The 24,736-nt window shown below is 38.5% G+C and overlaps 1 protein-coding gene across 9 annotated transcripts in view; it reads right to left on the bottom strand.

The window, feature by feature from the left end:
• Positions 1 to 3,182: 3,182 nt before the first annotated feature.
• Positions 3,183 to 24,736, bottom strand: part of SCEL (sciellin) — a 125,336-nt gene continuing 103,782 nt past the window's right edge. For all 9 annotated transcript variants that reach the window (XM_061435161.1, XM_061435159.1, XM_061435158.1 and 6 more), the window contains 6 exons: positions 18,645 to 18,737; positions 16,528 to 16,599; positions 14,443 to 14,517; positions 8,608 to 8,716; positions 5,403 to 5,505; positions 3,183 to 4,209 (listed from right to left, as the gene is read on the bottom strand). In XM_061435161.1, coding sequence (XP_061291145.1) covers positions 4,193 to 4,209; positions 5,403 to 5,505; positions 8,608 to 8,716; positions 14,443 to 14,517; positions 16,528 to 16,599; positions 18,645 to 18,737 — 469 coding nt within the window. In that variant the 3' untranslated portion in view covers positions 3,183 to 4,192. The remainder of the gene's footprint in view (positions 4,210 to 5,402; positions 5,506 to 8,607; positions 8,717 to 14,442; positions 14,518 to 16,527; positions 16,600 to 18,644; positions 18,738 to 24,736) is intronic.

Below are 24,736 nucleotides of genomic sequence, written 5' to 3'. Positions count from 1 at the left end.
ATTTAAGAGAAACAAGGACACATTTAGCCCAGAAAGTAGAATGATTTTGGCCAATCCTAAAATATCTTCTCTTGGAGTGATTTTCCCCAGGCTATTTCCTTCTCATCATTCAGCTGTTATTTGAAATATCATCTGACAACATTACTTTTAAATACTGCCCCTTGACCTGGTTGCTGTATTTTATTTCCTTCATGGTCTTATTTGCTTTCAGAAATTATTGTGTTTATTTACATTTTGTCTTTCAAATTGCTCCTCCAACCTTTCTTTAGAATTTAAGTTCCATGAGGACAGGAGTCTTGGCTATTTTGGTTACCATGGAGATCTGGAACATAGATTCTAAATGAAGATTTTTAAGTTATTGGAAAATGAACAGATGAATGAATGACAGTAGATTATAAGCCATGCATTTTTTCCTACAGACTCTAGAATGATTGGATTTTCATGTATGAATGAGAATGTTTCAAAGGCAATGAAGTTAGAAGATCTTTCCAAGGTGGTAGTTATAAGTGATGCTAATAATCAGTTTCCTCTATTCCAGTGAAAAAAATTGAGACCATTACCTAACTCAAGAGGCATCTGAACACTTCAATAATATATCAGAAGCCATACTTCTCAAATGGCAGGACAAATAGGTCCAGTAAACGTGAATCAGGATGGTGCCCAACAGTTATATTGTGACAAAGTCAACAAGCAATTCTGTAGCACATACAAAACATTCCACAGCTCTTAGGTATCTAACGAAAGAGTTATCTGAGAAGGGGGTAAGTGTAGATTTATAGATCATGCAGTGTTTGGGCTGGTGGGTACAACAGCACTTCAATGTTTTAAATCTCACACTTTAAGTAGCAGGAAATAGACTCGTGAGACAAATGGCCAATGCAAGTTAATACCAGTATATACAAGTGAAAAGACTGACTTAAAACTCGACATTCAAAACACTAAGATCTTGCCATCTGGTCCCATCATTTCATGGCAAATAGATGGGGGGAAAATGGAAACAGTGGCAGATTTTATTTTCTTGGGCTCCAAAATCACTGAGGACGGTGACTGCAGCCATGAAATTAAAAGATGCTTGCTTCTTGGAAAAAAGCTATGACAAACCTAGACAGCATATTAAAAAGCAGAGACAGCACTTTGCCAACAAAGGTCCGTCTAGTCAAAGCTGTGGGTTTTCCGGTAGTCATGTGTGGATGTGAGAGTTGGACCATAAAGAAAGCTGAGTGCCAAAGAAGGGATTCTTTAGTACTGAGGTGCTGGGAAAGACTCTTGAGAGTCCCTTGGACAGCAAGGAGATCAAGCCAATCAATTCTAAAGGAAACCGTGAATATTCATTGGAAGGACTGATGCTGAAGCTGAAGCTCCAGTACTTTGCCCACCTGATGCAAAGAGCCAACTCATTAGAAAAGACTCTGATGCTGGGAAATCTTGAGGGCAGGAGAAGAAGAGGGTGACAGGGGATAAGATGGTTGGCTGGCATCACTGACTCAGTGGACATGAGTTTGAGCAAGTTCTGGGAGTTGGTGATGGACAGGGAAGCCTGGTGTGCTGCAATCTATGGGGTTGCAAAGAGTCGGACGATACTTAGCGACTGAACAAGTGTCTCTGGGAACTGTTGAATGCTATGAAATAGGTAGAATACTAAAAATAATTTATTTACCTTATACCAAATAACCAGTATATTCAGTAGTAACAACTACAACAGCAACAAAAAAATAACATTAACATTGTTAGTTTGCCTCAATGTAGACCAAACAGTCACTTGTTTTGGTAGAGCTCTGAATCAAGCTGAGTTGGAAAATGTTCCAAATGCTCATGATTTTCTATCATAGTAAACAAGTCAGAGAGTGCCCCGGTTGTGAGAACTGGACCATCTCATCACATATCTAATTATAGGAGCGATTGCAATCAAATAATTAGGGATGCACAGATTACTTCTTGAATAAATTTTTATTTCTTGGCCTTAGTAAAAGAAAAAGAAAAGATTTTAACAGATTCTATCTCCAAGATTACTAGATACATTTTATTTTGTTTTTTAGAAGAATGCTCTCATAGTAGAGCAATTAATTATTTTTAGAGACATCTTTTAATTAGTAATAGAATCCAGGGCCTGGTATTCTGAGATGTAGGCACCTGTGTCCAGGAAAAATATGCCAATCATAACATAATTCGCTGCAAACAAAAATGAGATCTTAAAATTGTTTTAGAAATCTGTCATCCCTATGGTGCAAATAATCCCAGACCTAATGAAGCGGACTTGGTAAAATCAGCAGCCCTTTTCGCTTCACTCTGTATCTACTCTATTTTTACAACAGCTTTTGGTTTAATTTAATACATTATTGTAGAAGAAAGGGTCCATTAAATAGCTACAGAAGAGTGAGAAAGAGTGCCCCTGTTAGGTTTTTTTTGAAGTGAAGCATTCAACAGTAGAGTCCTTTAAAAATGGCATTCAAATGATTTTTAATTACTACAAAGGCATTGAGATGTTAATACACTCTCTATAAAAGAGAGGGCTACTATTCTACTCATCCTTTCCTGCCACGAATTTCAACTCTAAGAAAATTATTTCTTTTGATCCACTCTGATAGCATGTAATAAGAGAACAATAAAACATATGGCTCAATTACCACCACTTCTCATCAAGCATGAATTAATGAATATCAAATTATTATTAATTGTTTTTTCTGGCTTCCTCTCCATAGGACAATGATTACACATTGCTGTGTTTTGATAAGTATTTAGTGTTTAACACTTTGTAGACCAGTATCTAACAGGAACAGATGCTTGAAATCATTATATGGAAGAATCATTCTTCACATTTAGCAACAGTTAGAAAATAACATGATTATCTTTTTGGTCTCCTTAGTTAGTCATTTTTTTATAACTGCCTTAAACTCCCTTAGAATCTCACCCTCTCTCAATGCTCCATATGCTTTCCTTTGAGAAGCAGTTCCTATATGCATATAAAATAGTTTATAAGTGCGATGTCTCAATTTTAATAATAATAATTTCACACAAGATTACTGACTTTTCAATTCCTTAAGAAAAAGCTCTTTAAAAACCAATGTTATGGCTTAAGCAGACAAAAAATTAAGTAGTATAGCACAGAATACAATAAATTATGATCACTATAATTGACAATATCAATGTCACTGAGTAATATTTATAGATGATGCACAAGAAGATTCTGTGTAACTGACAGTTCATTTTATTTTTATAAGCCATCTGTAAATATAAAGTGCTATGTAGTAGGAATAGGTACAGCATGCTACAGAACACGTCTTTGTGGTCCATTACCATTATTTCTCATAGATCATTTACAAATCCAGATTTTGAAAAGAAAGCGTAACAAATTATAATATGTAAACTATACATGCCATGTGATTTTTACCCATTACCAATAAATGCATGTCTTTGTATTTATAAAACATGTTCTATAAAACTTATATCTGTAATAAACTAAAGGATGACACCAACATTAAATTGTTTAGATATCCTATCTAGTTCTGCATGCTTAACAAACACAGATTCAGATATGATTCTAAAGATCAAACAAAAACTTGCTTTAGCATCTCAGAGTTTTGGAGCAGAAAGCGACCTCAGAAATCATTTTCTCCATTTCCCCTCATGTTACAGATAATAGCACCAAAATCTGAATAGTTTAAGTGATTTTCTGAGGTCCATACACCTTTATACACTAACATCTTTCTGCCAGACTTTATCTTTCTGCCAAAATTTCTATCAACGTTTCTTTTCCATATAAGAAATGTACATATCTTGCTTCCTTGGCAGTTTTGTCAAGATGTCAGTAACATCTGTAAATCCAAATCCCTAGGGAAACAAAGATGAGAAACTGGGAATCCTGGTCTCTAGTGGAAACCGTGATACACAGACTAATACTGAGCAGAGATGGACCTGGTCAAGGCTGACAATGCTCACTGCCATCAGAAACATCCTTCCTTTGATGCTGCTAACTAGACCACTTAAATTTTTTATCTCTAAATCTAACCAGATACCAGATGGTTCCCTTTATGTATGTGACCTTAGTATAAGCAATTATATTATTTATGCAATAGCAGAATTGTTATACAAAGAGTCAGTCATTGGTGTAAAAGCTTTTTTAGATTACATGTTCTTATAATAAAAATTTTAATTTCTCGATGAATCCTTTCCTCTTGATTTTCATGTGCCAGAATTACTGAATCCACTTGGCTGAAAAATGTAAAGAAAATAAGTTATATATACAAATTCAGTACAAAAATAAGCTTATAACTAAAGTTTTAAAAATAATTATTCATCAGTGGAGGTGGGGTGAACTAAACAGTGTACTTTTACCACCTACTGAATTCATCACTGTGGCAAGGCTTTTGGTCATACTGTGAATATGAAGCACTGATGCCCCGTATTCATATTTACGACATGCTTGAGCATCATGTCTTGATAACTTATATGTACTATAAAAGTGCACACAGACAGGGAGGAAGACACAAAGACATCTGAGTGTTTTGGTAACCACATCTCCTAAACCATTTCATGGACTCCTGGGACTGAAAATTTTAGACCTGCCACCATGCATATCAAGGCCCCCTGATGTAACACTGGATCCTGATAAGGCTGCTCAATGAGGAAGAAAAAGGACTATGAGAATGGCTGGAATATGAGAAAATAAAAAGCCAAGTATGAATATAATTAGCTTTGTTCTTGTCATCGATTCTGCAGCCTGATGGAACATGGGTTTCTGAATATTTTTCAGAGCATTTTCCAGATGTAGCCTCCAAGCACCTCATTAATATCACACATTTGTCATTAAACTCCATATTTTGGATCCCATGTAACAACCGCAGATGTTCCTTTTCCATTCGCCACCAGCAGGAAACTTTCCCTTTACATAGTGCTGTTGTCCAGCTCCCCAGTACACAATTAACTTTAAATTTTCCATTTAAAATTCACATTAAAAGGTGTTTAGTATAATAACCAAATTAAATTATAAAAGTATATTCCAGTGCAAATATAAAAGATCATTCACAGAAATGCACTTTAATTCTAATTCTAACAATGATCTGAGCAAAGAAGATACATTTTTGTTTGCAAAAAATGGAAAATTTCCTACAATAAATGACCTACACTTATTCGTATCTATGTCTGGTCTCATATCAGAAGAAAACATAAATTTTGACTTATTTTATACCGTAAATGAAATGCTACCATTGTATCTGCAGCTGAATTTTTAATATAATTAATAAAATACTTTCCATTTTTTTAAATTTTATTTTATTTTTAAACTTTACATAATTGTATTAGTTTTGCCAAATATCAAAATGAATCCCCCACAGGTTTAAAATATTTCAACACTACCTAAAGTTCACTAATGTTAGTGATAGTTTCTCACAGAGTTCAACACTTACCTACAACTTTAGAGTAGCAGGATTCACAATGTATTGTCTGCCTATATATCCAAATACTGTCACCTGCTTGTAGGTTTTCCAAAGGTTGTTTGCATATTTCACACTAAAGGAAAGGTATGTATAAAGTTTACATTAGATATGAAGTTTAGATTCTTGGTTAACAGGATTAAAAAAAGAACCTTTTACTTTATTCCATATCATCCTTTATAGCAACACTCTGATGAAAAGAACCGTGAGAAAAAGTAAGAATCTACTTGTCTGATCCACACATCAAACTTTCCAAACAAATTCTCTCATAAATCCCTCTACTATGGAGGTGTGCATTTCAGGGCATACCTACTACTGAAGTTTCTACCTAACTCACAATAAAGTAGATGAATATTTTCAAAAATTGGTTATGCCAAAGACAAGAATACTGTTGGATATTGCAAATTAGAACACTAAATATATATATTGTTTGCTTACTAATGGAGAGCTACACTGTCCAGATACAGTGTCATTGAGCAAAACAAACTTCTGACTCCAGACACAATTTAAGGGGAAATTTGTTTCAAGTTATGCTGGTTAAAGAGGCAAGAAAGGCTTGACATCTACCTTAAACCTGTGCTCACTGGAGCAAGTCTACTGCCAACCAGCTGGCTTTCAAGTTCGTTGACACAAATTGTCATAGGTCAGTATAGACATGTTTAAGCCAGTTCAGGTAATTCTCTATAATTATGACTATAGAGTAATCTGTCTTTTCTTAGGAGTGTGGGGGTATTTTTATTCTCAGTAGTATTTTATGATTAAATTGACAATGGAAATAAATCATCTAAAATATAACAAAATGGAAATTATTCCTGTTGACCAAAGGCAATAATCAGGACAATTTTCTTCTTTAAAAACTTTTGTGCATAATAATTTAAAATAAAGAGCTGTAGACTAATTTTTGTTCCACTGAGTAAATTTGAATAACTTCGAGAAATTTTTACTGTCTTAAAATGAAATAATTATGAAATTTTCATGTCTTACTTTATATAGTATTCTATATATGATGGCCTAAATTTGGATTTTGTTGCCTCAAAATGAGGCATTGAATTTGTGTCATTGCCTGAAGCTAATTGAAAGAGAAGCAATCAAGTGTCAAAGTATTGGGCTGGCCAAAAAGTTCATAACATCTTATTGGAAAACCCAAATGGACTTTTTTGGCTAGCCTAATATTACATCTACTTGACTGAATCAGATAATTTGCATCAATCATAGAATCTATCAGCACTAGAAAGGACCCATAGATTCAGGCTCTGGTTCTCAAACCGGCTGCCTTTAGATCTATCTAAGAAGGCTTTAAAAACACCAATGCCCAGAAATCATCTCGAAGATACATGATGTAACTGGGGCTGGTCCCAAGCATTTTATTTTTCTCATCATCTCCCCGAATGATTATAACGTTCATCCTGGATTGAAAACCACTAGTCTAATCAGCTATGTCATTTTACAGATGAAGAAACTTAGGCTAAGCTAATTTAGATGATTGTCCAAAGTCACACGGCCAGAATTAGTGTCAGTTAGAACTCAAACTCAGGTCTTCAGGTTCCTAGTTAAGTGCTCACCTAGTTATACCAAAAACTATATTGTTGACCTACCTAATACTTTTGTGAAAAGTAAAAGAAATGGCATATGAAAGCATAAATTGTGAAAGAAACATTCTACTATGTACACTTTAGTATTATTATTATTCTACTAAGACACTGATATTGACAAGTTGCTCAATCATGTCCGACTCTTTGCAACCCTATGGGCTGCAGCCTACCAGGCTCCTCTGTCCATGGGATTTTACAAGCAAGAGTACTGGAGTGGGTTGCCATTTCCTTCTCCAGGGGATCTTCCTGACCCAGGGATCGAACCCACGTCTCTCACATTGTAGGCAGACGCTTTACCTTCTGAGCTAGGAGGGAATCCCAAATGAACGTTCTGAAGCAGGAGGAGGAAGTGAAAGTCGCTCAGTCATATCTGACTCTTTGCGATCCCATGGACTATACAATCCACGGAATTCTCCAGGCCAGAATACTGGAGTGGGTAGCCTTTCCCTTCTTCAGGGGATCGTCCCAACCCAGGGATCGAACCCAGGTCTCCCTCACTGCGGGCGGATTCTTTAACAGCTGAGCCACCAGGGAAGCTCATTCTACTGCCGCTGCTGCTGCTGCTAAGTCACTTCAGTCGTGTCCGACTCTGTTTGACCCCATAGACGGCAGCCCACCAGGCTCCTCCATCCATGGGATTCTCCAGGCAAGAACACTGGAGTGGGTTGCCATTTCCTTCTCCAATGCATGAAAGTGAAAAGTGAAAGTGAAGTCGCTCAGTCGTGTCCGACTCCTAGCGACCCCATGGACTGCAACCTACCAGGCTCCTCAGTCCATGGGATTTTCCAGGCAAGAGTACTGGAGTGGGGTGCCATTGCCTTCTCTGGCTCATTCTACTAAGCCATATTTAATTATAATTAATCATGCTCTCAAAGGCAGGCTGAGTTTTAACTATTGTTAAGCCCATCGATCCTAATTTTATGATGTAAGAAGCCAGTAACTTTCTTCTCAAAAATTTCTTTTCCTTTTTGGATTTCATTATATGTTTATTGCAATGTGGAGAAAGGAATGGCACCCCACTCCAGTACTCTTGCCTGGAAACTCCCATGGATGGAGGAGCCTGGTAGGCTGCAGTCCATGGGGTCCCACAGAGTCGGACACGACTGAGTGACTCCACTTTCCCTTTTCAGTTTCATGCACTGGAGAAGGAAATGGCAACCCACTCCAATGTTCTTGCCTGGAGAATCCCAGGGACGGGGGAGCCTGGTGGGCTGCCGTCTCTGGGGTCGGACAGAGTCGGACAGGACTGAAGTGACTTAGCAGAAGCAGCAGCATGATTTATGAAAATGCTGCAAAAACTTTTCTAAAGAGAACAAGTGTTTATCTTTTTATAGATTTAAATCTGTAGAGTAAGAGTTATCAACGTATCAGTAATCAACTCTAAGCCTAAAGTCAAGAGAGTAATTATAAACCTTGGAGTTGCAGGCTAAGAAGTCAAAAAAATATTTAAACAGTGCATTATTAATGTGCATGACAGTGTTTCTGAAAGTTTTAACTTCATCTCATATATTCCATTAGATAATTATTTTTATTCTAGTCATTATGCAATTTTGTATGAGAATTAAATGCAAGAAACATAGCCATACCTTGAAGCAAGTCGAATGGCAGCAAATTTGTAATTCATCTAAAATCATCTTGGTTTCTGTGCCCAAGGGTTTTCGACAGTAAGTGCACATGTCTCTCTCAATGACAGACCTATAGAGATGTAAGCAGTTAAAAATAAATTTGTCATCATGAAAAAGACAGATGTATTCCCCATAAAGTCATATGGAAATAACATGTTAATTTTATTGATACTTTAGTAAATTGTGTAAAAATCAAGGAAAGTTGAGGACTTACTTATCCTAGTAACAGACTGGATTCTTCTAGTTATTTCAGAATGATATCAAAGAATTAACATAAAAGACAGTTTCAAATTATTAATTCATTAGCAATCAAAAGTGCATCTGAGCAGGTTAAAGATGTTCACAGTTTCCTAATTGAACTAGGTTATAAGTACCCCCTTGAAGCTAGAAGAGGGTTTTAAATTATTAATGTACATATATCATAGAAAAATTACGTTGAAGATTAATATAAAAATTTAACTCTCAAACATTCAGTAGTACAAAAATAGAAATCCATTCAAGAACATGTTGGTAAATTCACAAATGATGGATACCCTGGACTATAGGGTTCAGAATCACCAAATTCTCCCTTGCTGATTCTCTTGGTGTCATTGCAAGACTCAGAATATTAGGGAGACTTTAGTGACAAAAATCCTTTACTATTTACTTTGGAAAATTAATGTTCAGTGGTAAATAAATGATTCAGTTCAGTTCAGTCGCTCAGTCATGTCCGACTCTTTGCGACCCCATGAATCGCAGCACGCCAGGCCTCCCTGTCCATCACCAACTCCCGGAGTTCATTCCGACTCACGTCCATCGAGTCAGTGATGCCATCCAGCCATCTCATCCTCTGTCATCCCCTTCTCCTCCTGCCCCCAATCCTTCCCAGCATCCGAGTCTTTTCCAATGAGTCAACTCTTCCCATGAGATGGCCAAAGTACTGGAGTTTCATTCCAAAGAAATCCCAGGGCTGATCTCCTTCAGAATGGACTGGTTGGATCTCCTTGCAGTCCAAGGGACTCTCAAGAGTCTTCTCCAACACCACAGTTCAAAAGCATCAATTCTTCGGTGCTCAGCTTTCTTCACAGTCCGACTCTCACATCCATACATGACCACAGGAAAAACCATAGCCTTGACTAGACGGACCTTTGTTGGCAATTTACTTTGGAAAAATAATGTTCAATAGTAAATAATTGATTAGCAAGTTCTAAAGCCCTCGAGTCACATCAGAGCCTTAATAAAGGGCCAATAACTATGTGATTCTTATCCTTTTGGAAGATCTTAGATAGTCTTAAATAGCACCTTGGGCAGAGTTTACTAGTTAGTCTCAGGGTGTTAGCATAAAAAGCCTGGAATTTGCAAAGTACTGGGGTAGTGAAATAAAATAGCTAATACTTTAGTGCTAATATGCTTAACACGTGTAGCACATTTTCCATGCACTTTGTGTATATAAACCTGTCTATTCTTCGTAACATCTCTGAGAAGCAGATTACTCTTATTTTTATCATTATTGTACACAAGAGGAAGCTGAGGTATAGAAGGGTAAGTCATGCAGCCAGTGAGTGGCAGAGGCAGGATGTGAATGAAGGCAGAGCGGCCATAGAGCCCTGGGCTGCCTCTGGGCCTGCCCTTTGATTGGGCTTACTAGATGATAAGAAACTAGTCATGCCCAGAAATCACAATCAATCCTATCATCAGGACCAGGACTCGAAGCAGAGAGGAGGGAAAGTGGATGGGAGGAGGGGGAAAGAGAGGCTCCTCTCTCCACGAAATTCTCCAGACAAGAATCCTGGAGTGGGTAGCCGTTCCCTTCTCCAGGGATCTTCCTGAGGCAGGAATTGAACCCTGGTCTCCCACACTGCAGGCAGATTCCTTACTGACTGAGTCAGTGGGGAAGCCCATACATATGTACACAAACGCTTAAATTTCCCATGTTAGACTGTAAACTCTTCAAGAGTAGAAAGCAGGCACTATCTAGCATCCTTGCATTCCAGAGACACTGAGAGAGGAGCTGGGAATATAAAGAAGAGCGAGAAGGTCTCCTTCAAGAAGAAGTTTCTTTCCACTAGGGTAGCCAGGTGAGTGGATGATCGCCATGTATTACGGACATGTGAAGAGTTAGGAGAGCACAGCCAGATGAACAGCTAATCTCTGGGGTGAAGTAGGAAAGGCTTGTCAGCATAACTGCCAGGTGAGTTAAAGCTTGAAGGTGAAGGAGCTCTCAAGGTGAGGTGATGGAAGGGTTCTAAGCAGAGTGAACTGGACGTGTCAAGGTGAGACACAATGAGGGTGGCTGAAGTGGTTGAACTTTAGTCCGTATTCAGCAGGACAAGGTGCTGAAGGCCCATAAATCCTGTGCAGAGGATTTGATCTTTATCCTATAAAGTGGCACTGGCCACTTTATTGTGTGTGTTGTGTGTGTGTGTGTGAGCTTAGACCACAGCACTTTTAATGTGTTTTCCAATACAATCATTATTATAAACTTAATATGCAGAAAATGATTTGAAACCACTGCAGATGGAGATTGCAGCCATGAAATTAAAAAACGCTTACTCCTTGGAAGGAAAGTTATGACCAACCTAGACAGCATATTTAAAAAGCAGAGGCATTACTTTGCCAACAAAGGTCCATCTAGTCAAGGCTATGGTTTTTCCTGTGGTCATGTATGGATGTGAGAGTTGGACTGTGAAGAAGGCTGAGCGCCGAAGAATTGATGCTTTTGAACTGTGGTGTTGGAGAAGACTCTTGAGAGTCCCTTGGACTGCAAGGGGATCCAACCAGTCCATCCTAAAGGAGATCAGCCCTGGGTGTTCATTGGAAGGACTGATGTTGAAGCTGTAACTCCAATACTTTGGCCACCTGATGCAAAGAGCTGACTTATTTGAAAAGACCCTGATGCTGGGAAAGATTGAGGGCAGGAGGAGAAGGGGACAACAGAGGATGAGATGGTTGGATGGCGTCACCAGCTCAATGGACATGGGTCTAGGTGGACTCCGGGAGTTGGTGATGGACAGGGAGGCCTGGCGTGCTGTGGTTCATGGGGTCGCAAAGAGTCAGACATGACTGAGCGACTGAACTGAACTGAAAGTGATGAAAGTACATATAACATGACTTAAAACTCTAATTTATTAAGAATTCAAATTGTGATCATAAATTGAAGCAATGTTTAATTCTTGGGTACAATTAGGAAGAAAACATACTAAATTTAGTGTTTGCCCTAGTACTGGGTCTCTTAGTCATAAATTTTCATACCCTAATAATTTAATGTGTGTGCATGCTCAGTCACTCAGTTGTATCTGACTCTTTGTGACCCCATGGACTGTAGCCCGCCAGGCTCATCTGTCCATGGGATTTTTCACACAAGAATACTGAAGTGGGTTGCCATTTCATTCTCCAGGGGATCTTCTTGACTCAGAGATCAAACCCATGTCTCCTGTATCTCTTGCATAGGCAGGCAGATATTTTTACCACTGAGCCACCTGGGAATCTCTTATTTTATATATAGTAGTATATATATGTCAGTCCCAGTCTCCCAATTTATCCCTTCCCTCCCCTATCCCTTGGTAACTATAAATTTGTTTTCTACATCTGTGACTCTATCTCTGTTTTGTAGATAAGTTCGTTTGTACCCTTTCTGATTCCACATATGACAGACACCATATATTTGTCTGTGTCTGACTTACTTCACTCAGTTGATAATCCATAGACCCATCCATGTTACTGCAGATGGCATTATTTTGTTCTTTTTTATGACTGCATTAATGCTGCTGCTGCTGCTGCTTCAGTCGTGTCCGACTGTGTGACCCCATAGACGGCAGCCCACCAGGCTCCCCCGTCCCTGGGATTCTCCAGGAAAGAACACTGGAGTGGGTTGCCATTTCCTTCTCCAATGCATGAAAGTGAAGAGGGAAAGTGAAGACACTCAGTCGTGTCCGACTCTTAGTGACCCCATGGACTGCAGCCTACCAGGCTCCTGCATCCATGGGATTTTCCAGGCAAGAGTACTGGAGTGGGGTGCCATTGCCTTCTCCAACTGTATTAATGACTTGACTTTAAATGGGATTGACATGACTAGATAAGAACTGTGTGGAAACAGCTAATTTCTCACAATAATCAACAGAAAATGTTACCTGACTGACAGGCTTTAACGGAGAATTGACTTTTGCTCTGGTGACTGAAAAAATTTCAAGGCCCACTTGGGAAACAGGAGTGAAATTCTTCATACGAAGAGCAATACTTTAGTGAAGGATGTTTTCCTTCACTTTAGCTAACCATTAAAATATAAGCCCACCAAACTCTGAAGTTGCTGATGTCCTTACTAAGATCATACTGTTAGTTAAAGATCTTTTCAGAGTATTTTGAAAAATCTAGTTCTGTTTCTTTTTTTTCTATTTTTTGCTTATCTAGACAGTATTTGTGGTGCTCAGGTAGTCACATCAAAGAGCTATGACAAAGCCAAGACACTCAGAAGACCCTTGGTAATACAAGATGTCACAAAAGTGACCAAAAGAGGATATAATTTTGATGCCTGGTTCATCTATGTTTCCCTCAGCAAATGGGACACAGGTTTTGTTTTTTTGTTTTTTTTTTTCTTTTCTGGAGTCAATTTATTGAGTATCTGTGAGGTGCCAAGGACTGTGTCCCAAGCTAAGGCTATGCATAAAAATATGTCCTGACCCTCAGTGAGCCTTATTTTAGCACCAACAATGGAGAAATACTGTCAACAGAATATCAGACATTTGTATTACAGCTGGTTTCCAGTGGTTGGGTCGCAACATGAATTATTTATTTTCATTTTCTCTGCTGAAAGTCTGCAGACTTGTGTCACATGAGTGTCACCTATTTGCCCCACTGAGCATTACATGCTAAAAGAGAGTAATCAAGAGCAAAATGCTGGGGTCAGTTTACTGGCATTAAATTGATGCTCACCCTAGCCCTCCCTCCTGGGCACTGAGCCCATGCTCGGAGTGGGTCACAGCAGTGCATCCACGCAGCTGTTTGTAAGGTGATCTGGCTCTAGAGGACCACAAGGAGAGAGGGCTGAGGACATGATCTAGGGATGCAGTGAAGTCTAGAGGCCAATAATGTGGTGGCAATGGGGACCCCAGGGATCACAGCAGAGACACTCGCCTGGGAGGTAGCTGTAAAACACAGAAAGCTCTACTGGAACAAAATACATCAAAATCAGAGAATGACAGCCAGGAGGCCAAGGAACAAACTCCTGGATGCAGAGGTGGTTGTATTTCCTTCCACTCATACAATCAGCAGTAGAACAATCACTCTCAGGAGGGTCATCTCCAAGTTCAATGGACAATAAGAATGCTATATATATAAAATACTTGTAATCCTTTAGTATATATATAGTATATATATAAAATACTTATAATACTTTAGTGTATATATATATATATAATATATATATACTTATAATACTTTAGTATATATATATACTTGTAATACTTTAATGTATATATATATATATACTAAAAATATATTAAATATATATTATAAGTAAGTACATATACACATATCTAATACAAACATATTATTTATAAAAGTAAATACACACATATATATGTATCCCACCAGGCTCCTCAGTCCATGGATTTCTCCAGGCAAAAATTCTTGAGTGGGTTACCATGCCCTCCTCCAAGAGATCTTCCTGACTTGGGGATCGAACCTGGATTTCCTACATGGGCAGGCAGATTCTTTACCATCTGAGCCACCAAGGAAGCCCAAGAATACATCTGTTTATTAATATATGTGTGGATATGGGTATATGTATACTTGTATGTATGGAAATACAGATATACTCACCTATCTGAAGTCGAATAAACAGTTTGTATGTATTTTCCAGAGACAGTCTCCTGATAGCCATCCTTTGGTGATTTGCTAGAAACAAGCACATACGGACATGTGAGAACTGGGCTATTTCCCTAGTGTTGAAGTATTGATATATATTAATACCCCTGTGTAGGCAAGGAAGAGCACACACACACACACACACTCACTATTGTTATTCTTTGTGAATAACAAAGCGAGTTATATGTTATATGTCAGGACAATGTACCAACTCTTTTTTTTTTTACCCTGGAGAAGTATTGATATGCAAGTTACCTCCAAGGTGACCTAAGTCGACATATCCACCGAAGTAAAGAATGGGGCAAGAAGATCGCAAGCACAAGTGTAAGAAGGAAAAGTAGTTATCGTTTTTCATAAAATTTGTACTTGCACCTCCTTTATTTTTACTAAAAGAAAGGTCTCTGTTGTTCTAACATAAAGAATATACACAAAGCATGACTATACTCGGTGCAAGCAAATATAGACAGACATCATTCACGTAGAGAAATACTCTTGAACTTTTAGGGGAAAACTTGGAAGCTTCTATTTTTACATGAAAACATCCAAAAATTGTTTGAAATAAAGCAAAAAATATTTTAACTTTCGAAAGTCCTCTTTGTTCCCTTTCCGCTCCAGTTCATGAATGTCATTCGCTCCTGGAGACAAATGAAGAGTGCGTTGCACTAACCGGCTGGCTGCCTGTAATTGCCTCCCCAGTATGAACGCTACCCAGGAACGTATGAGGACCAGAAGCAATGTGTTCCTATTATTTCATACAGTGAGGGGTAACTCCACATGCCTCACCTGGGATTTTTTAATGAGAAATTTCTCTCTCCCTCCAAACAACCTGCAGGCAGTTGCTGTCAGAAAGAGAAACTGCTTTATGGATCACAGAGCCCACGGTGCTAAGTGAGTTTGTGCATATTGATGCATGACATGTAAACAGTCATTCCCATTTTATGGGTCAGAAAATTGAGACAGGAAATTGAAGTCAAGTGGCTTTGCTGAGGCCACATGGTCAGTAAATGACAAACTCAGATTTGATTCTAAATCACTGTTGATTTTAGGGAGAGTTGGATTAAGTAGGAAAATCAAGGTTGAGGTTGCATTTCACAAGGAAATTTATTTGGGTTTGAAAAATCCTTTTGAGGGGGAAGGCTGCTCAAATCCTGACACACCTTGAATTTATGGAGGCTCCATACCCACCCTGTACACTGCTCTCTGGTCTCTTTGAACTGGGTGATGATCAACACATATACAACCCATAGTTAATCCATATTTGAATGCCCCACTGTTACCCTATGCCACAATTAGGCTAATTCTTTTTTATAGACTCCTGAAAAACTGAATAACTTGTGAATCCCTGATCTTGGTGGACATTTTCCTCGACATCCATCACATCAGGCAGCAGAATTTCTGGGCCTGAGCATGTTTACTAAAAAGTTATACCCCCTGTTTCAGATTAGAGATGAGCAACAGAAACAATTAAAATGTGACTCCAAATTAGCACAGGAATACTTGTGTGATTTTATAAGGTTCATTATGGGCAAGTATGTCTATTTGACTACTTTCAAATAACAATCCTATGATGTATACATGTGTTATATTAAAATATCATTTAGTCTGTCCTATGACTTTGTACAATTATTTGACAGCTACTTAAAAATATAACCTCCCTGTAGCTCAGATGGTAAAGAATATGCCTGCAACACAGGAGACCTGGGTTTGATCCCTGAATTGGGAAAATCCTCTGGAGAAGGGAATGGTGACCTACTTCAGTATTCTTGCCTGGAGAATCCTGTGGATAGAGGACGGTGGTAGGCTACAGTCCATGGGGTTGCAAAGAGTTGGACACAACTGAGCAACTAACACTACTACTACAAATAATGGAAAGATTATAAAGAATTATTAACATATATCTAGAACTCAGTACTCTTTTAAATGGTCTGTTATTTGAAAAAAATTAGCATACCTTTAAAAAATGACATTTCTTCTTAAACACAGATTATTTCACAATTATAAAATACATAAAGCAAAATACTTCAAATAAATTTCCAGTACCTATTCTCCATGTATGTCCTTGTGTACACAACTGTATCTTTTGATCCTGCATGCCTGGTTTCAGCATTGGAGCTGCAATACAAACCATTTGACTTTATGTTTAAAGTTTGTTTATAGGATAATCAAATTAACAAGGTAATTATACAATCCAATGGAAAAAAAATGCTCATATATGCCTTCTAAACTATAACCCTTGAAATATAAATGTTCAGATCAGATCATCAGTCGCTCAGTCATGTCCGACTCTTTGTGACCCCATGAATCGCAGCACACCAGGCCTCCCTGTCCATCACCAACTCCCGGAGTTCACTCAGACTCACGTCCATCGAGTCAGCGATGCCATCCAGCCATCTCACCCTCTGACGCCCCCTTCTCCTCCTGCCCCCAATCCCTCCCAGCATCAGAGTCTTTTCCAATGAGTCAACTCTTCGCATGAGGTGGCCAAAGTACTGGAGTTTCAGCTTTAGCATCATTCCTTCCAAAGAACACCCAGGACCGATCTCCTTTAGAATGGACTGGTTGGATCTCCTTGCAGTCCAAGGGACTCTCCAGGAGTCTTCTCCAATACCACAGTTCAAAAGCATCAATTCTTCGGTGCTTAGCCTTCTTCATAGTCCAACTCTCACATCCATACATGACCACAGGAAAAACCATAGCCTTGACTAGACGGACCTTTGTTGGCAAAGTAATGTCTCTGCTTTTGAATATGCTATCTAGGTTGGTCATAACTTTCCTTCCAAGGAGTAAGCGTCTTTTAATATCAATGTTAAATTGGTACTAATCCATTTCTGAAACATTTATGTTTCCCATTTTGTCTTCACTTCTACTGTCTTGGCCTATTTCCAGAATACTACTATGAAAATCAGTCACTTAGCAAGTCTATTGTAGACCATGATGATTACTTTGAATATTTGTGTACTATGTTTTAGTGTCTATTACCCTAATGTCTCATTCATACTTCCAAACCATTGCTTTCCCCACAAATTTCAGGCAAAGAGTGGACCTTAGTTAACCAACATGATAACACATGATTTAGTGAAACCTTTAAATCTACCTAAGGAAGTCAATCCGGAGAAGGCAATGGCACCCCACTCCAGTATTCTTGCCTGGAAAATTCCATGGACGGAGGAGCCTGGTGGGCTGCCGTCTGTGGGGTTGCTAAGACTCGGATACAACTGAGGGACTTCACTTTCAGTTTTCACTTTCATGCATTGGAGAAGGAAATGGCAACCCACTCCAGTGTTCTTGCCTGGAGAATCCCAGGGATGGGGGAGCCTGATGGGCTGCTGTCTCAGGGGTCTCACAGAGTCGGACACGACTGAAGCGACTTAGCAGCAGCAGCAGCAGCAGCAGCAAGGAAGTCAATTCAATGTCACAATCATGTTTTTTAAAAAAATTATAGACTTTTAAGGAAAAATCACATCTACATTTATTCATAACTGACAACTTACAGATGACCAAGATGTTTACTCAACACCTTTGTATAAGCCTATAAAGCCACTGGTTAAAATTTTTAAATTCTGCACTTCAAACAAATATCATATATTAACGCATATATATAGAATCTAGAAAGATGATACTGATGAACTTATTTGCAGGGAAGCAATGGAAACACAGACACAGAGAACAGACTTATAGACATGGGCAAGGGGGGAGGAAGGAGAGGGTGGGACGAATGGAGAGAGTAGCATGGAAACATACGACTAACATATGTAAAATAGATATCCAACGGGAATTTGCTGTATGACTCAGGAAACTTAAACTGGGGCTCTGTAACACCCTAGAGGGGTGGGATGGGGAGGGAGACGGGAGGGAGGTTCAGGAGGGAGGGGACATATGTGTACCTATGGCTGATTCATGTTGATGCATGGCAAAAACAAACACAATACAGTAAAGCATTATCTTTCAATTAAAAATTAAATATAAAATAAGAAAGTTTTATTGGAATACAAAAAAATGCATAAAAACAACAACAGCAAAATTAAAAAATTTTCTGTATTTCAAAGGAAGGATCAGGTTTCATGTGGATGTTTTCTTAAAGAAAAAAAAAAAAAACAGGAGAAAAAAAGCCAGAAGGAGAATGGTCCTGTCATTTATTCCATAATTGACCACGGTACCTGAGCATCTTCCTGGCTTCATAAGAATAGGCAGCTGTTCTAGAGGACGGGCTGATTAAAGTCTCAGTAGATCCAGTGACCTGGCCATCTTGCCTGAGAAAGCAAATGCAAATATTTGGCACTTAAAATCAAGGCCACTTAGAGGATTTTTGTTTTATTAAAATTCTGTTCAAATTACATTTTTGTAAACATACAGTAAAGCTGTTTCTGTTTGCCTGGTTTCTGCACATATACATAGACAGAAAACATGTACTATTTTACTCCTCCATACACGCAACTGTCTTACCATTATGTATAATCTATAGGCATGTGTCACATTAGCTAACAGTAGGACAGAATACTTTTTTAACCAAGGGCAGGAACCATATGAAACTGGTTGCAGTAACATTCTCACAGCACCAATGCCATTTTCGAAAGTTTTTCATGTACAACATATCTGGGAGTTTATCTATTTAATGAAAATTATCTGGGGGTTGCTTTGAGAAATTCCAGTTTCCATTTTAACAGAAAAGCAGTACTTTGAAGATCGCTAAAGAACTTTGACCTAGATTTCTGCTAATCTAAAAATGTCACTATGTTCAACAAAGTGTAGGCATATTTGCTTTTTCCTATGAAACAGTGGAAAATTAACGTAGGCATAGTGAAAGCTTTAGCTCTTTTTCTTTCCTCATGTTAGAAAACTCTGACAGAGGCAAGACATAAAAATCAAGAGGAGAATTTAGATCTCAATCATGATTTATCATTCTTGACTGGTCTGTTCCTTCCATTTCCAGGTAGCTTTTAAAGAGAAAAACAATTGTTCACATATTATCATCTCTGGCATGTGGAAAACCATCTTCTAGTTTTAAGACAGATGCTTCAAAAGACACTTGGCAATGAGAAAGTAGCATGAATATTATCAGAAGATTCTCAAATGTGATCATTAGGATATGTCATTTTGGAACAATAGACCTAACTAGGAACTATTTGGAAATATTCAGATCATATAGCAAATAATACAAAACCCAATTTCAGCAAATAGTTTCAAAGGACGAAGGTTGTCAATGAGTGTGAAATGTGTTTGTACTGCCCTCAGAAAGGTAAAATCATTTACAAACATTACCAGTTTGTGAAACCTGTAATAGGAACGGGAAATACTTTGCAAACAGTTCTGATAAGGATCGAATTTTGTCTTGCCAAAAATTCTTATATTGAAGCCCTATACCCCAGTGTGATGTGGAGACAGGGCCTATAAAAAGGAAATAAAGGTTAGGTGAAATCATAAGGGTGGGGCTTTAATCCCATAGGACAGGGTGTCCTTATAAGAAGAGGAAGAGGTACTAGAGCTTGCTCTCTCTCTCTGTGGACACACAGAGGAAAGGCCGTGTGAGGACATAGTCAGACACAGTCATATGCAAACCAAGGAGAGAGTTCTCATCAGAAACCAATCCTGACATTGTTCCTCATGAATTTGATGTTCTTGCTACATCGTGAAAGAATTCAGAGATAGGTAAGAAGTAGATTTATTTAGAGAAAAGCTCACTATACAGACAGAGTGTGGGCCATCGCAGAAGGCAAGAAGAGAGAGGCGCAGAACATGGTGTGGTTAGTTTTTGTGGGCTGGGTAATTTCATAGGCTAGTGAGTGGGAAGATTATTCCAATTATTTGGGGGAAGGGGTGGAGATTTCTAGGAACTGGGCCACTGCCCACATTTTGACCCTTTATGGCTGGCCGCAGAACTGTCATGATGCTGGTGGGTGTGTCATTTAGCATATGCCCATGTATTACAATGAGCATATAATGAGGCTCAAGGTCTACTGGGAGTTGAGTCTTCAGCCATCTTGGACCTAGATGGTTTTAACCAGTTTATTCATGTTCTGTGGCCATGTCATTCTTTTTAAGGTTGTACCCCATGCCCTTCCTCCTGTTTCAACAGTATCTTGATCTAGAATTTTAGTCTCCAAAAGAGTGAGAAAATAAATTCTGTCTTTTAACACCTGGTCTGTGGTATTTTGTTATGGCAGCCTGAGCAGACTAACACAAGTAGCATTTCCTAGTTGTGTTTACAATGAGACTAATAACAATACTTTATAATTGTCAATAAAAATCAGATGCTGGATGGGGAACACATGTACACCTGTGGCAGATTCCTGTTGATGTATGGCAAAACCAATACAATATTGTAAAGTAAACAAACAAAAAAAATCAGATGTTAGAAAATAAATTTGGAATGTGGAACAGCAAATTCTTTCTTGGATATGTTCCTCTTATAATCTGGGAAGATAATACACTTTTTTAAAAAAAGAATCTTTTATCTTGGATAATTTTAAAAGTATAGAATAATTGCAATGATAGTTCAGAGAATTCCAGTATACTCTTCACCCAGCTTCTCTTAATTTTAACATCTCACACAACCACGATCCATTTGTCAAAACTAAATAATTAGCATTGGTACAATGTCATTAGCAAAACTACAGACTTATTTCTATTTTACCAGTTTTTTCACTGATGTCCCCTCTCAATTTCAGATCCAAATCAGGATACTGCTGCTGCTGCTGCTGCTGTTGCTGCTAAGTCGCTTCAGTCATGTCCGACTCTGTGCGACCCCCATAGATGGCAACCCACCAGGCTCCTCCGTCCCTGGGATTCTCCAGGCAAGAACACTGGAGTGGGTTGCCATTTCCTTCTCCAATGCATGAAAGTGAAAAGTGAAAGTGAAGTCGCTCAGTCGTGTCCAACTCTTAGTGACCCCATGGACTACAGCCTACCAGGCTCCTCTGTCCATGGGATTTTCCAGGCAAGAGTACTGGAGTGGGGTGTCATTGCCTTCTCCTCAACTTCCACATAATCACCATGTCTTAGGGTCTGTGATAGTTGATAAGCCCAGCTTTGTTTTTCATGAGATGGTGATAGATCTTACTAAAGAAATTCTATCTTGATGCCAGTAAGTGGTAACACTAATTTTTAAAATTATTTAGAATCATAGAAATAGTTAGAGAAACAATTCTTTGGAAACCAATTAAATAATCTGTAGTGCTTTTAAAAAAGGATTACTCTCCAAAATATATAAGCAGCTCATACAGTTCAATATCAGAAAAACAAACAACCCAATCAAAAAGTGGGCAGAAAACTTAAACGGACATTTCTCCCAAGGCATACAAATTTCCAATAAACACAAGAAAAGATGCTCAATATTTCTCATTATTAGGGAAATGCAGATCAAAACCACAATGAGGTATCACCTCACACCATTCAGAATGACCACCATCCAAAAATCTACAAAAATAAATGTTGGAGAAGTTATGGATAAAAGGTAACCCTCCTGTACTCTCAGTAGGAATGTAAACTGATATAGCCATTATGGAAAACAATATGGAAATTCCTTAAAAAACTAGGGAAAATCTACCATATGACACAACAATCCCACTACTTGGCATATACCCTGAGAAAACCACAATTTTAAGAGACACATGTAACCCAGTGTTCATTGCACCAACATTTACAATAGGCGGGACATGGGAGCAACCTAGATGTCCATTGACAGACGAATGTTAAAGAAGATGTGGTACATATATGTGATGGAGTATTACTCAGCCATGAAAAGGAATGGATTCGAGTCAGTTGTCGTGAGGTAGATGAACCTAGAACCTGTTATACAGACTGAAGTAAGTCAGAAAGAGAAAAACAAGTATTGGAATATATATATGGAATTTAGAAAAATGGTACTGATGAACCTAGTAGAGAACAGAGTTGCAGATACAGTGGGGAAAGGTGAGGGTGGGATGAATTGAGAAAGCGGCACTGACATATACACTATCACGTGTAAAATAGATAACTGGGAGGACGTTGCTGTTTAACACAGGGAGCCCAGCCTGGTGCTGTGTGATGACCTGGAGGAGGGGGATGGGGGAGGGGAGGGAGGCTCAAGAGGGAGAGGAGATGTATATATATAATTATGACTGATTCACCTTGTTGTACAACAGAAACCAACACAACATTGTAAAGCAATTTTCCACCGATTAAAAAACAAGATTAAATTTAAAATGTTACTGGGTCCCACATCAGATATTCTGACTTAATTGGTTTAGTGTAGGGCTTCCCAGGTGGCGCTAGTGGTAAAGAACTCGACTGCCAATGCAGGAGACCTAAGAGACCCGGGTTCAGTCCCTGGGTCAGAAAGATTCCCCTGGAGGAGGGCATGGCAACCTACTCCAGTATTCTTGCCTGGAGAATCCCATAGACAGAGGGGAGCCTCGTGGGCTACAGTCCAGAGTGTTGCAAAGAGTCAGACACCACTGGGGCAACTTAGCAGGCACATGGCTTGAGCACTTGGATTCTTTTAAATCTCTCCAGTGAGTCTCACATGTAAGACAAGATTGAGAACCACTGCCTTAGAGGCAGTGTGACATTTTATCCAAAAGAGCACTGATTTCTAAAGTGTGGTCCCTGATCAGCAGGTGATTCTGATACCATTGCAAAGGAGAACTCTCCACCAAAGTATTCCTCTTAGACACCTTGAATAATATTCATAAAAAAGAGCTTATGGCTCACAGTGTTTTTTGCTGGATAGCTTTATTATTAAGTTATCCTTCACTGAAATAAATTGCTGAATTGTAACTTAGAATCAATGGTCACAGTTTCATCTCTAAATTAAATAGCTTCTTAAACTATAAACTAAATATTGTGTTGGAACTTACAAAATTCCAAATGGAATTTCACTTGAGAAAATGTTTTCTGCTGTAGAAGTTTACCTTGAAAATTTAGCTATCTAAAACTTTTATACACAGACATTTGATATGACAACATCAAATGGTACTGCTGATTTAAGAAAACTGGTAGTTCCTCAAATGGAGTTACTATAGGATCCAATAATTCCACGCCCTAAGTATATACCCTCCCGAAGTCCATCCTAGAGGAAATCAGTCCTGAATGTTCATTGGAGGGACTGATGTTGAAGCTGAAACTCCAATACTTTGGCCACCTGATGCAAAGAACTGACTCATTTGAAAAGACCCGGATGCTGGCAATGATTGAAGGTGGGAGGAGAAGGGGACAACAGAGGATAAGATGGTTGGATGGCATCACTGACTTAATGGACATGAGTTTGAGTAAACTCTCGGAACTGGCGATGGACAGGGAGGCCTGGCGTGCTGCAGTCCACAGCTCAGACACAACTGAGCGACTGAACTGAACTGAAGTATATACGCTACCAAGAGAAATTAAAAAACTCTACACAAAACTTTTATATGAATGCTGATCACAGCACTGTTCATAATAGTGAATTACAATCTGATAATGGAAACAACACAAAAGCCCATCAGCTGATGAATAGATAAAATTCTGTCTATTCACATAATGGAATATGTGAAATTTGGCAATAAAAAGAAATACTGAGACATGTTACAACATGGGTGAATTTTGAAAACATTATGCCATGCGAAAATAGTCACAAAGGACCACATATTTTATGATTCCATTTATATGAAATGTCCAGAATCAGAAACTGAAAAAGACAGAAAGTAGCTTAGTAGTTGTCCAGAGCTAAGGGCTGGGGGAAAATGATACATGACTGCTAATGGGCATGGTGTTTCTTTCTGAGGTGATGAAAATGTTCTAAAAGTGATAGTGGTGATGGTCTTCAACTCCGAATATACTAATCAGATTGCACATATATTTGTGGATATCCAATTACTATACAGAGTAAATACATTCATAAAATAAAACAAGTCTCAGCTTAACAGATTTATTTAATTTCCATTGTCCTATTTGACTTAACTTTGGCAACCTGACTTCAATTTCTTTTTCTTTAGTGCACTGGGACGACCCAGAGGGATGGTATGGGGAGGGAGGAGGGAGGAGGGTTCAGGATGGGGAACACATGTATACCTGTGGCGGATTCATTTTGATATTTGGCAAAACTAATACAATTATGTAAAGTTTAAAAATAAAATCAATCAATGCAAAAATAAATAAAAAATAAAAAAATAAATTAATTTTCATGGGGGTATAGTTGCTTTACAATATGTGTTAGTTTCCACTGTACAGCAAAGTGAATCCACTGTACATGTACATATTTTCCTCTTTTTTGGATTTCCTTCCCATTTAGGTCACC

The sequence above is a fragment of the Bos javanicus genome, chromosome 12 (genome assembly GCF_032452875.1).
Source record: "Bos javanicus breed banteng chromosome 12, ARS-OSU_banteng_1.0, whole genome shotgun sequence".
Taxonomy (NCBI): Eukaryota; Metazoa; Chordata; class Mammalia; order Artiodactyla; family Bovidae; genus Bos; species Bos javanicus.
Note: the sequence above shows the minus strand (reverse complement) of the source record. Positions and strands in the feature narration are given on the sequence as shown.